Here is a 12928-nt window from a genome sequence, read left to right on the forward strand (position 1 = left end):
TTGACACTCCTAACTTAGAAAAGTATTTGAAGTGCAACTAGGGATGGGCAATTCTCAAGGGCAGCTGGGGTGAGCAATTAAATATCAGCTCAGCTTGTGAAGCCCATATCCCCTATATGTTTTAAAAAGCTGTATCTTGTTGTTGGGAGTTTGGATAAGTAATACAATATGAATTCTAGATTAATAGATGATGGTGCTTAAACTTTTCATGCCTACAGTTTTTAAGGGTAATAAATAAAGTCTGCTGGAAGTTCAAAGCTAAGTCACTAATTTTAGCAACAAATTTGAGCAACTGAAGAATAAACTTTAAAGACATTTTAGCAAGCGTACGACGTGTCTGGTTGTATTTGACGCTATATAATTTTATTGTAATCCACTCACACTCCCATATTACTGAGACACCATTTCCTTTGTAACAAAACTTCGTTACTCAAAGGAGTTGAACAGAGTTAATTAACAGAGAACAGCACTTACTTCAACATAGCGAGAAAAGCAACGGGCTCAACGTCAGGAATTCTAATTTCTTCCTTATCTTCAGCAAGATCCCCATAAAACATTGCATGAAATACTGAGCTCCCAACAGCCAAAACGTACTTCAAGAGGAAAGGAGACTAGTTATAATCAAATGGCAGTATGGACTTTCAATCCTACACAAATACTCACCAACGTGCAAAAGACTAAATCTGTACTTGCAAAAAAATATATAAATTGCACCCCAAGGCATTAACAAGAAACTGCAGATGGAATTGCAATTTTATATGGTGCTAAAATAATCTAATTTGTAGCACTACGTTACTTTCCTGAAGGTATACTATGATTCGACCATGAACATTGATCCCACACAACAGACACAATGATGACCCAGATTGTGGTGCAGAGGGATTCCCAGTCATTTTGCATTGGTCACAGAGCTGTGAAACACAGCATATTATAGTAAGGAGGCCAATCAGTACACACTGCATGTGGTGCTTAAATGTGATTAAAAGATTTGACAGATAATTCTCTCCTGCCAGCCCCAGCACAGAGGAAAAAATATATAATCTTTTGCAATTATTTAAAAAATCAGACTGTCTAAATGGGGTAAAAACAAAAGTGTGGGCAGTTCTGATAGCCAGTTTCCCACCTGAAGAAGATATTAAACACAAGATGCTGGAAATCCAGAGTAACACACACAAAGTGCTGGAAGAATTTATGAAAATGAATAAACAGTATTTGTTTCAGGCCGACACTCTTCATCAGGTCTGGAAAGGAAGGAGAATGACTCTAGAAGAGCAAGTGTGGGGAGGGGAAAGAGGACAAGCTAGTGGGTGTTGAGTAAAACCAGGTGGGATAAGTGAACTGGAAGGAGAAATCAGGATGGAGGCTAACTGGATGGAATCTGAGGTGTTGCTCCTCTACCCAGAGAGTGGCCTCATTGTTGCAGAAGAAGAGGCCATGAACTGTAATGTGGATAGGAATTAAAATGGTTGACCACTAGGAAATTCCACTTTTGGTGGATAGAGCAGAGATGCTCAACAAAGCTGTCCCCCAACTTGTGTCGTTTCCCTGACATCTGCATTCACCCCATCTTCCCATCACATCCCATCCCCTCCCATCCCTTGAGTTTCCACATCCAACACTTCATTCCCTGCAATCTCCGCCATCTTCAATGGAATCTTACCATCAAACACAGCTTTACATTCCCCCTCCTCCATTTTCTACAGGGGTTGCTCCCACTGCAATTCCATCGCCCATTCGTCCCTCCCCACTAATCTCCCACCTGGCACGTATCCCTGCAAGGAGAGAAATGCTGCACCTGCCTATTAACCTCTTCCCTCATCTCAATTCAGAACCCCAAACAGTCCTTCCAGGTGAGGCAACATTTCACCTACGAAATCTGCGGGGGTCATTCTTCGTATCCAGTGCTCCTCATGTGGCCTTCTCTACACTGGTGAGACCCGACATATCTTATACTGGGGGACTGTTTTGTTGAGCACCTCTGCTCCAGCCACCAAAAGCAGAATTTCCCAGTGGCCAACCATTTTAATTCCTATCCCTATTCCCATTCTGACACGTTGGTCCATGGCCTCCTCTTCTGCCACGATGCCACTCTCAGGGTGAAGGAGCAACACCTCATCTAGGTAGCCTCCAACCTGATGGCTTGAACATTTATTTTTTCTTCTGGTAATCTTTATTCTCTTTTTTTTCTACCCCCCCCCCCACCTTCTATTCCTCATTCTGGCCTTTTACCTCTTCTCCTCACCTACCTATCACCTCCCCCGGTGCCCCTCCTTCTTCCCGTTATCCCATGGTTCTCTCTCCCCTCACTCAGATTCCTTCTGCTCCGGTCCTTTAACTTCCACATCCATCTGACTTCACCAAGCACCTCCTACCTTGTCCTCCTTCTCCTTCTGCCACTTGTTTTTCTTCCCCCTTCCTTTCCAGTTCTGTTGGAGACTCAGCCCAAAATGGCAACTGTTCATTCATTTTCAGAGATGCTGCCTGCCCTGAACTAGGTGGGCTTGCTTGTCTTTGAATGTTACCTTTAATTAGGAAAAGCATTGCTTCATGTGACAGTGCAGTACTGTACTAAAGGTTTTGGCACCCTAGATTTTTTATATAGTCTCAAATGGTATGGCCTTCACAGAGCCCTGATCTCAACATCATCGAGGCTGTCTGGGATTTCCTGGAGAGACAGAAGCAAGCAAGATAGTCAATGTCTGCAGAAGAACTATGGCAAGTTCTCCAAGATGCTTGGAACAACCTAACAGCCAATTTTCTTATAAAACTGCATGAAATGTACCTAAGAGAATTAATATAGATTTAAAGACAAAAGGTGGTCAGAGCATATATTAGTTTTTTTTTACTGTTTACTGCTCTTTATAGTAAACTTTCTGATATTTAGAAGCTTTTCAATTATTTTGGAAAGCATCTTCACGTTACAGAGTTTATTTTTACACATGCCCAAGGCTTTTGCACAATAGTGTACATTGAGACAAAATGGATGTTTTGGATACTGTTCTTATAAAATTCTCAACAGAGTCCTGATTGTTGAACAGGATCACGACAGAAATGGAACAGCAATAAACTTATTACACTAAATGTCAGCATTATGTATTCCAAGGCAAAGTTCTGCATAAATGCAGCTCTTTATAGCAAGTGTATATTCCCCCCACACTTTTATTTTCCAAGCACTAACGTTGTAATAATTAGCACAAACCTGTTGCCTAAAGGATGTGTCTTATGCAAATGGTTTGTAGTCAAATACCAGATTTACTCTGAGACCATGATGTTTACTAATCTATTTATTTTATATACTCCTTTGAGATTTTTATAAAACCTTAAGGGTTGCAAATATGCATCTCAAGAAAGAGATGTTTAGAAAGAACATCTTTAGCTTAGTATATGACTACTTACAGTTACAAAAATGGCTCCTTTTAAGCAAATAGATTGCCGATTCATTTAACGGTGTATGTTGATGCTTGTTAAATAATCATTTAACATCCATTACATACTGTATGTTGCTTACCTTATGTCCTGGCAACCTCTGGGTCCCACCTTGTGGTCCAACCACAAAATGAACATCTGCCATCAAATCATTGTTAAACATCACAGCGTTTCTAGAGTAGATTAAGGAGGCAGAGAGAAAGAAAGGATATATAAGTGTTCTGTCAGAAAATATTGCAATGTCACCCCATGTAATAGGATGTCCATACAAATATTTAACCTAATTCAAACTAAGATGTCTAATGAAGCCTTTCCCCTTTTCAAGTCTCCCAACATTTAATCTCACTCCCAGAAAATACACTCAGCGGCCACTTTATTAGGTACACCTGCTCATTAATGCAAATATCTAATCAGCCAATCATGTGCCAAGAACTCAATGCGAACAAACATACAGATATGGTCAAGAGTTTCAGTTGTTGATCAGACCAAATATCAGAATGGGGAAGAAATATGACTGAAGTGACTTTGACCATGGGACGATTGTTGGTGCCACACGGGGTGGTTTGAATATCTCAGAAACTGCTGATCACTTGGGATTTTTTTATGCATGACAGTCTCTTCAGTTTACACAGAATGGTGCAGGAAACAAACAAAAAAGTCCAGTGAGTGGCAGCTGTGTGGTCAAAAATGCCTGTTAGTGAGACGTCAGAGGAGATTGGCCAGACTTGTTCAAGCTGACAGGAAGGTGACAGTAACTTACATAACTATGCGCTACATCAGTGGCGTGCAGAAGAGCAGCTCTGAACACGTTGGACCTCTAAGTGGGTGGGCTATAGGAGCAGAAGACCACACCAGCTTCCAATCCTAATAAAATGGTCACTGAGTGTACATTTGCCAGCTGACTTAGTTAATAAGTCTTATGTCAGGTGGGAAGTCATAGAGGAAAGCAATTCCATGGAGTTGTAAAGGTAGGACGATGAGTTAAAAGGTATATGAGATGCCTTCCTTTGTTCACCAAGGCATAGGATATAAAAGCAGGGAGATGATGTTACGATTCTGTGCAATAACTGTTAAGCCATGGTGTATGTACTGTGCATAATTCAAGTTGCAAGATAAGAGAAAAGATGCGATTGTGCTGGAGATTGTTGCCAAGGGGATTTATGAGTTTGTAACAAGGACTGTAAAATTTTAATTGTAAGGGAAGTTGCACAGGGTGCTTTCACTAGATCAGGAGAGACAGAGGGGAGATTAAATTGAGATATATGAAAATGTGAGGTGCTTAGATAAAATGAATAAGAATAGACTTCCTTTAACAGTGAGTCATAAACATAGATTTAAAGTGACAAACAATCTGCTGGAGGAACTTAGCAGGCTGAACAACATCAAGACCCAAAACGTTACCGATTCCTTTCCTCCAGCAGATGCTGCTCACTTTGCTGAGTTCCTCCTGCAAATTGTTTGTTGCTCTGGACTCCAGTGTCTGCAGTCTCTTGAGTCTCCATTGATTCAAGGTAAAACAAGCCCTTTGGCCCACTCAGTCTGTGCTAACCATCAACCATCCTACATTAACCCCATTTATTTTCCCCAACCCCCACCACCAGTTTTGACCATTCAGCTTCACACTAGGGACCAATTAACCTACCAACCCACACGTAGGATGTGGGAAGAAACTACATCCCACATTTCAAGGGAAATGCACACATTCATCAAGAGGACCAGCATACTCCACATGTCCGGCTATGGTTAAATCCGATCTCCTACACTGTGAAGCCATGGTTCCACTACCTTCACCACTGTGCTGTGCTGAATTAGTAGAAGAATTCAAGGAGCTTTGAGGAAATTTTTTTGCAACCGGACGATGATAGTGATGTGAGGCTCACTGACTTGAAGTTTGACAATGTCAGAAACCTTCATCACATCTGAAACATACTTGATGTGGAAATGAAGAACGGAGACCTGTAGAACTACGCGGCTAATGCTGGAAGTTGGGATTAGGTTGGGTGGCTCTTAAACAGTTTGGTGTGGACACAACAGGATAAATAGCCTACTTCTGCATTACATGTTGGCCATGATTCTACACATTTGTTAACCTTGATACAGTCCAGAGAGGGGGCATTCTGATCATTGTACCTTCTTTCTTTCAAAGCAGAGAGGAAGAGAGTCCCACCATTGCCCAGCCGACCACCTCCTCAACACCCACACTCTACAATCTTGTTTCATAGTCCTGCACGTATCTTAAACACAATTCCTTTTTAAAATCAATTGTGGAAGTAACAACTGTCACCCGTTCAAGAAGATCCCTAGAAAATCCCCGAGGAGAAACAAATTCCTCCTTTTCTCCCCTCTGCATCTTTAGCAGTGATTTTAAAACCATGCCTTCCGGTCCTGGTTGCATTTTCCTGAGAAACCATTTCCCTACCACTCATTGGGCAGCTGGCAGGTTTTAAAGCTTGCACCCAACACAATTGTTATTTTAGCTAAAAGAATTTTATTCAAGTTAACGGCCAGTGTATTTATTTTTTAAAAAGAACAACAGAACTTAGCCAATTTTGACAAGCGCATTGCACAATCTTCTACTATTTGGGGGCAAATGTTTTTTTTCTTGACTGCTGCTTAGAGTTTTAAACAGATATCACCCATTAACAAAAATAAGGAAAAGCATCGATGTAAGCAGTTTCCTTTAAATAACAGCTCCTTTCTAGGGCTTCCATGACAACCAGTGCCAATTATTTCATCTCTGCCCTAAAGGGTATAGCATAGGAAAATATATTAAGCAAAACCTTCTAAATCAAAAACCTTATCCAGGGCGGGTTGATTACTGTCAATTGTTTAGTTACAGTTAACAACTAAACAGTTAAGTCCATGCCCTCAATGAATGAATGAAGCAAATTCGCAAGACCGTAAGTTTACAAACTGTTTCCCATCTAAAACGGAAAATGCAACCCGACTTATCCATAAGATTAGGATCTGGAAGGAAAGATGTGCTTGGTTACCTGTAGGCTCTGATAGTTGAGGGAAAAAGGGACAGCTTACTCGGATCGTCGGCAGACAAAACACCTTTTACCGGAGAGTTGCGAGTCGAAGATCTCCTATTCTTACCTCTCTCGGATGGTGGGGTACAGCCCCTGCCAGTTAGTCCCCTGGATGGTGTTGTTGTTGTTGAGGTTCTGCTGATGACTCTGGACACTGACGCTAGGGCCGGCCACTTTCTTGGCGCTGTACATCTCCGCCGCCATCCTCTTCCTGAATGTCAGTATCTCGTAGCACACCGGCAGCCGGCTGGCCTTCGATGCCTTCTTGGATTTCTTCACCGCCTCTGGAAGCATCAAGAAGAAAGTCAGACACTTCATGTTTCTGTTCTTGGTATCGACCATGGGTGCATGTGAACGGCAGCCGGCAGGCTGTAGGTGCAGGGGGAGCTAAGGTGGGCTGATGTTCGAGCACTTAAATTCTCCCCCGAATTTTCCTTGCAGGTATAAAGACCTTTACCCCACTCCCCGTTTTGTGCTCAAGTGTGATCCGAGGTCAGGAATCGCTGTCTTGGTTGTAACTCCAGCATCCTCATCCAGTTTCCAGTTGTAAGCCTGCACTATTCCTTCAGCGGCGCGGAACTGGGGATATTTCCGGCTACGGCTGACTAATTGTTATGAATTGGGTCCTGCCGCAGATCGGATTAAAATAAACAAGCTTCTCTCTCTTATGTGCTGCTCTCTCTCTCTCTCTCTCTGTTGCATGCACTTGGTCGAATTCCTATTGAGAGTTCAGTTCTTGTTCTCGCGGCGACTGTCGGATGATGTTTAAGTTACTGAGGATTTTTATTTTCCTCGGGGAACGATAAAGAGAAAGAAAACAGCGATCGAGATTGTCCTCCTGAAGACGGAGAGTGGCTACCAGCCAGCATTGGGAGCCCCGGCAGCGACTGGGCAAGAAACTATACTGACACCTACTGTAAATACCCAGAGTCAATGCACAGCGCCAGCAGTTAAAGGGGCAAGGGCTGCCTCGCACTCGTAGGCAGACACACACCGCTATCCTGTGTCTCAGCACAAAGAATCGTCTTCTCTCTCCTCGGGAGAAACACTTCGTCAGGTTAACATCACATCACTTCTTTCGGAAAGCTTAAACAATATACTGTACTGCGGGACAGATTCTCCCCGTGAAGACAATGCATAGCCAAACCGGAATGGGGATTATTGGGCATTTCCTCATCGATCAATGTTGTGACTGGGAATGATTCCACGTTTGTCTTTTTCAGTTAGGTCAGCCTTGATTTGCACTTTCGGTTCTGAGAATGTTTCTAAGGGTAAAATTCCTCTCCAGATTTGGAGCTCAAAGATATTAGGCTGACACTCCCGCGCGATTCTGAGGGAAATTCTGCGCTGTCGGAAGACATTAAACTACTTTCTCGGGCAGATGTGACAAATCCCATTGCCCCATTACAATACTAACGTGAAATTTTCACGGCTATCCTGGCCAATATTAAGCTCCAATATCATTATCTTGCTTTTTGTGGGACCGAGGCACAAAATTTGCGGGTGAGTTTCCTACAAAATAACAAAAGTACTGCACTGCCTATATGGAGTGCTCCAAATTCATGAAAGGCACCACATAATTACAAGTCTTTCTTTCATACTGCTATGGTACACTTTTTCTGGACTGCATCCTCTAGCTTGAACACAAAAATCCAGGCAGCAGGAATTGTGTGTCTGTCTTGGGGGGGGGAGGTGTCTAAAATGTCATCATTTATATGGAGCGAGAAGTAGGAGATTTGGAGGGGATCTGAGTGGGATTTTTTTTCACACAAGAGAATGGTTGAAATCTGGATCAAGCTGCCTCAGGATAGCGTCTGCATTTTAAAAAAGGTTCTCAAAAATCACTTGAACTGCCAAGGCAAAGGTAGCTTTGGAGTTTGGTATTGGGGATGAGTATGGCATGTACCGTAAATGATAGGGTAAATGGCCCATGTCTACACTGTGTGATACTATGACTAGGAATCTGAATATTAGGAGTGCGAATACTAGATGTGGGAATGGAGCAACCATTTGCGACATAACATCAGGTCCTTTCAAAAAACCATAAAAACACAGACGACAGAAAATCTGCGGATGCTGGAACAACTGAGTAACACACACACACACACAAATTGCTGGAGGAACTCAGCAGGTCAGGCAGTATCTTCGGCAGGACTGGAGAAAAAATGCTGTGGAGTAGATTTAAAAGGTGGGGGGGGGGAATGACCCAGGTGATAGGTGAAACTGGGAGGGGGAGGGATGAAGTAAAGAGCTGGGAAGTTGATTAGTGAGATGAGGTGAGAGAGGGAAAAGGGGATGGGAAATGAAGAAGTGGTGGGGGGGTGGGCAGGTATTACCAGAAAATTGAGAAATCGGTGATCATGCCATTAGGTTGGAGGCTACCCAAACGGAATACAAGGTGTTGCTCCTCCAACCTAAGTGTGGTCTCATCATGACAGTGGAGGAGGCCATGGATATGCATATCCGAATGGGAATAGGAAGTCGAATTAAAATGGGTGGCCACTGGGAGATCACCAAACTTCAATACAGAAATACGTCACCCACTGTTCTCGGAAAATCAGCCTCAGCAAGAGAAACTGCTGCAGTTCAGATTCAGAGTTTTGTTAAAAGACATATTAAAAAATACACTGAAGACTATAAGCACAAGAGATTCTGCAGATGCTGTAAATTGTCAGCAGTAGACACAGAATTTTGGAAGAACTCAGTAAATCAGGCAGCATCTACAGAGGGGAATAAACAGTCGACATTTTGGACCGAGGCCCTCCATCAGGACTGGAAAGGAAGTGGGCAGAAGCCAGAACAAGAAGGTGGGGGTTGGGGAAGAGGGTGAGGAGTACAAGTTGACAAGTGATAATGCTGTAGACTTTGCTCTGCCGTGCTATTTGAATGCAGTCTGCTTACGGGATTTACTCTAAAACTCATCTCAACATTAAGTCACTGGTGGTGCAATATGAATTCTGCTTTATATTCATATATCATATTGATACTGAGACCATAACACACAGATATGACTGAACATAGCAGCACATATGGACATACAGATTGACGTTTTTCCATTCAAGATCACTGTGGTCTGCTCTTGAAAAGAGGTTTTCTTTGTATATAATTAGACTGTGAGGAAATCTACATACAATTCAGTTTGATGTATGTTGCTTGAATTTCCAGCATCTGCAGAATTCCTGTTGTTCGGTTTGTTATATGTTTGCAAAAGCTACATTTCCACTTTTAAAGACAGCTATTCTTGAAATTAAAATAGCACTTGTTCATTTTAGGAGAAACAATCAAAAATAGTCGATGGAAACAAAATAATTCTGGTTCTCTTCAGATCAAACTCCAGAGAATTTCACGACTGACAATAGCCTATGACTGTAGTGGCTGTGCCTGGGTCACTCAGCAAGAAGCACTCAATCTTGCTTCTGGCTCAGGATGTTTATTGTGGAGGCTGATGAAGAGCACTTTATTTGACACAACAGGAAGTATTAAAAACTCTTTAAATGGTAAACTCTGCCATTCAAATTAAATAAAAATTGAAAAGTAGAAGATCAGGGGTCCAATCAGTGTGATCTACAGCCACTTTTAATGCATTGCCTCCTCAGTTATCAGAAGACTTTTGTGGGACATTCATTGAAGATGGTGGAAAGATACAGACAGACACTAAATACTGTATAAAGGGTTATCTATTCTCTAGGAAACGTATTAATAAGTCTTGCATGTTTTCAATCATCTTTCAGAAACAATCAGCCGTGGGTGGTGATGGAGTTTAAGCACAATTGTCTCTAGTAGAATTGCTACAAGGTTCACAGGAAGGAGGAATTGCCCTCTTTAATAAAAAGAGGATTAAATAGGCATCCCCCAAAGTATTTAGTTTGTCTCTTGTAAAGCAGGTCATTTGATGTGCATGGAGTTGGTTATGTTTGCAGTTAATAGCCCAAAGACTAACAATGAAATGGACGTAAAGAAAGAATTGCATTTCATAGCCACTTTTACAACCTCTGGACCTCCCAAAACACTTGCCATCCAATAAAGTGTAATCATTATAATTAAGAAATGCAGTAACCAATATGTGCACAGCAAGTTCACATAAACAGCATGATCATGATCAGAAAATCTGTTTCCGAGATGTTGGCTAAGGGGTAACCATGCTGCAGAAACCTCCCATGCTTGTCTTCAAAATAGGTCTGTGGGACGTATTCTGTCCACCTTAGAGGCATACTGCTTACTGTCCATTCTAAAATAAGGCACTTCTTACAACGCAGCACACCCCTACTGATGCAATGGAGTGATGGCATAGAGAATTGCTCAGCAGGTCAGGCACTTTGGGCCGTCACTGTTCATTCCCCTCCATGGATGCTGCCTGCCCTGCTGAGTTCCCCAGCAATTTGTGTATATTGGTCCATACTTCTGGCATCTGCAGTCTTTCATCAACGTTTGTTGTTTATGTTAGTGGAATAAATGCTGGCTCCTGAACAGCTGCACTTCTCCTCTCTGAAAGGGTACAGGCATTGTGATTAGCATAATTCAAAACTTATGAGAGCTGATCATCCTGAAAATTGAACTGCCACATTCACAAACCATTAACTCTACCTCCTCCAATATTGTTACTTCCAGATGTCCGTTTTGTACTACTTTGCTCCATTCCATTGCTTTTGTCTTCATTCCTGTATATTGTATTTATTTTTACTGTTTACACTGTGAGTTTCATGCAAGCAAAGAAATTTCATTGTACCCTGGTGTAAGTGAAAATAAGCTAATCTGAACCTGAATATAACTCTTTTTCTCTCTCTGGAGATACTGCCCAACCCGCTGAGAATTTCCTTCATCAGCAGTATTTTGGATTTGTTTTCCTTTGGTGAGGTTCCTGTGTGATGCTTCATTTAAATAGTTCTACTTCCTATTAATAGCAAACAGCATACAAGGTCTAGAAATATAATTAGCTGTGCTAGTTTAAATGCAAAGCAATCGCAGACCACGTAACTAGCATCTTATACAATTGTTTGCACTTGTAAAAAAAAGTATGCCTGCTTATTATATGGCCAGAGCATTGCTGACACCATAACTTATTGTAGTTGTATTTTATGACCTTCAGCATTCATGCTTGCTTTCTCTAATAATTCAGGTATGGCAGATCGTGCACCACCTTACAAATGTTCTTCCAAGAGGAGGTTGATTCCTTTTTCACAACACTGGCACAACCAATAAAGTCTGTTTAATACTCCAGTGGGTGAAGCATTTTGTGTATAAATATGCAGGAAATTTCGCTATTAGAATCTCAGCATCACCAGCAGTACGAATTTCAATGATTTATATCCAAGGCATCCAGCAATCTACAAACTAACTGGATGTTCTACAATTTTCAATGTCACAAATTGGCTGTTTATTTTCCACAAGTATGCAAGTTTTGGAGGATTTTTCAAATCAAATTGCATTTTGCTGTCAATACAGAACTTTGCAGTGAGTATCTGCAGGCTGACTATGTTTTTTTTTAAAAAAGTTGCATATTTTACTTCTACTAGCACAGATTGTCTTCCAAGAAGACTACAACCTTGTCATCACTTGAAGGGTTGTATGTCTCAATGACTCGGAGAACTATGTTGGCTGGAGTCAGGGCTTTAATGCTTTGGCTTTTGGTAGGGTCACCCATGCCAAACAGGTCATGAGGTAGAGGCCAGACTAAGAGTAGTTCACCGTTCCTCCAGGTTTGGGGGTTCAGCTCAGGGCTAACAACTTGACCGGTAAAACAAAATTGTTACAGAAACAGCAATGAAAAATCCTGTGCGATGGTATTTCTGAGTCTCCACTTGGAATCTGCATGATTGACAGTAATGAAAACTGAGCTAATGACATGATGAAGGAAGCCCTGAGGACTGGCAGAGATGGAGGACTTTGATTACTGCCCGAAACACCAGCACTGTAATGGGCAGTAGGGAGCACAGATTGTAGACGCACAAGGAATACCTAGGGTGCACCACACGTATGCACGGTTGATGCTTTCAACAGGTGGGTAAAATAATGATTTGATCAGAATTCTACCAGACAAAATGAACATTAGGCCAATGTATATTAAACTGCACAATGATATAACTACTACTGTTGAAGTGTAAAAAAAGACTTTCCTGGCATCAAGAGCTTCGATTGGCAATTATATTTGAGGGTGTGGGGGAAGAGTTTGGTGGGAAACAAGGTTTTCACTGTTTGAAGTTCATTCTTTGCAGCATGATGTTCCAAATGGGATGGAACATGGAGCGAAATAAAATGGTTTTACTCATCCATGCCACAGATTTTCTTTTTGAAGAAGATAGAAGAGGAGAAACAGGAATATGTGTCATTGCACTTTGTATGGAATGTGGGAGAGAAGAAGATAGTTGCTAGTTGTAATAATTATGCCAGCAGCTAATCGATTCAAAATTACGTAAGGCAAAGTATGCAGCTGAAGCACAGAAAATAAAAATGAGACCATAAAATATAGGAGC

The 12928-nt window shown here is 41.7% G+C and overlaps 1 protein-coding gene and 1 long non-coding RNA gene across 2 annotated transcripts in view; both read right to left on the reverse strand.

Moving 5' to 3' along the window:
- LOC134350656 (BTB/POZ domain-containing protein 3) overlaps window positions 1-7922 on the reverse strand; it is a 30958-nt gene extending 23036 nt beyond the window's left edge. The window contains exons 1-3 of the mRNA XM_063056146.1: window positions 6526-7922; window positions 3509-3599; window positions 475-593 (exon numbers count right to left, since the gene is read on the reverse strand). Of these exons, the coding sequence (XP_062912216.1) occupies window positions 475-593; window positions 3509-3599; window positions 6526-6800 (485 nt within the window). The 5' untranslated portion in view covers window positions 6801-7922. The remainder of the gene's footprint in view (window positions 1-474; window positions 594-3508; window positions 3600-6525) is intronic.
- A 2156-nt stretch (window positions 7923-10078) lies between these two features.
- Window positions 10079-12928, reverse strand: part of LOC134350145 (uncharacterized) — a 51868-nt gene continuing 49018 nt past the window's right edge. Inside the window, exon 3 of the long non-coding RNA XR_010018832.1 lies at window positions 10079-10943. This is a non-coding gene — a long non-coding RNA (uncharacterized LOC134350145). The remainder of the gene's footprint in view (window positions 10944-12928) is intronic.

Source organism: Mobula hypostoma, chromosome 8 (assembly GCF_963921235.1).
Source record: "Mobula hypostoma chromosome 8, sMobHyp1.1, whole genome shotgun sequence".
Classification (NCBI taxonomy): domain Eukaryota; kingdom Metazoa; phylum Chordata; class Chondrichthyes; order Myliobatiformes; family Myliobatidae; genus Mobula; species Mobula hypostoma.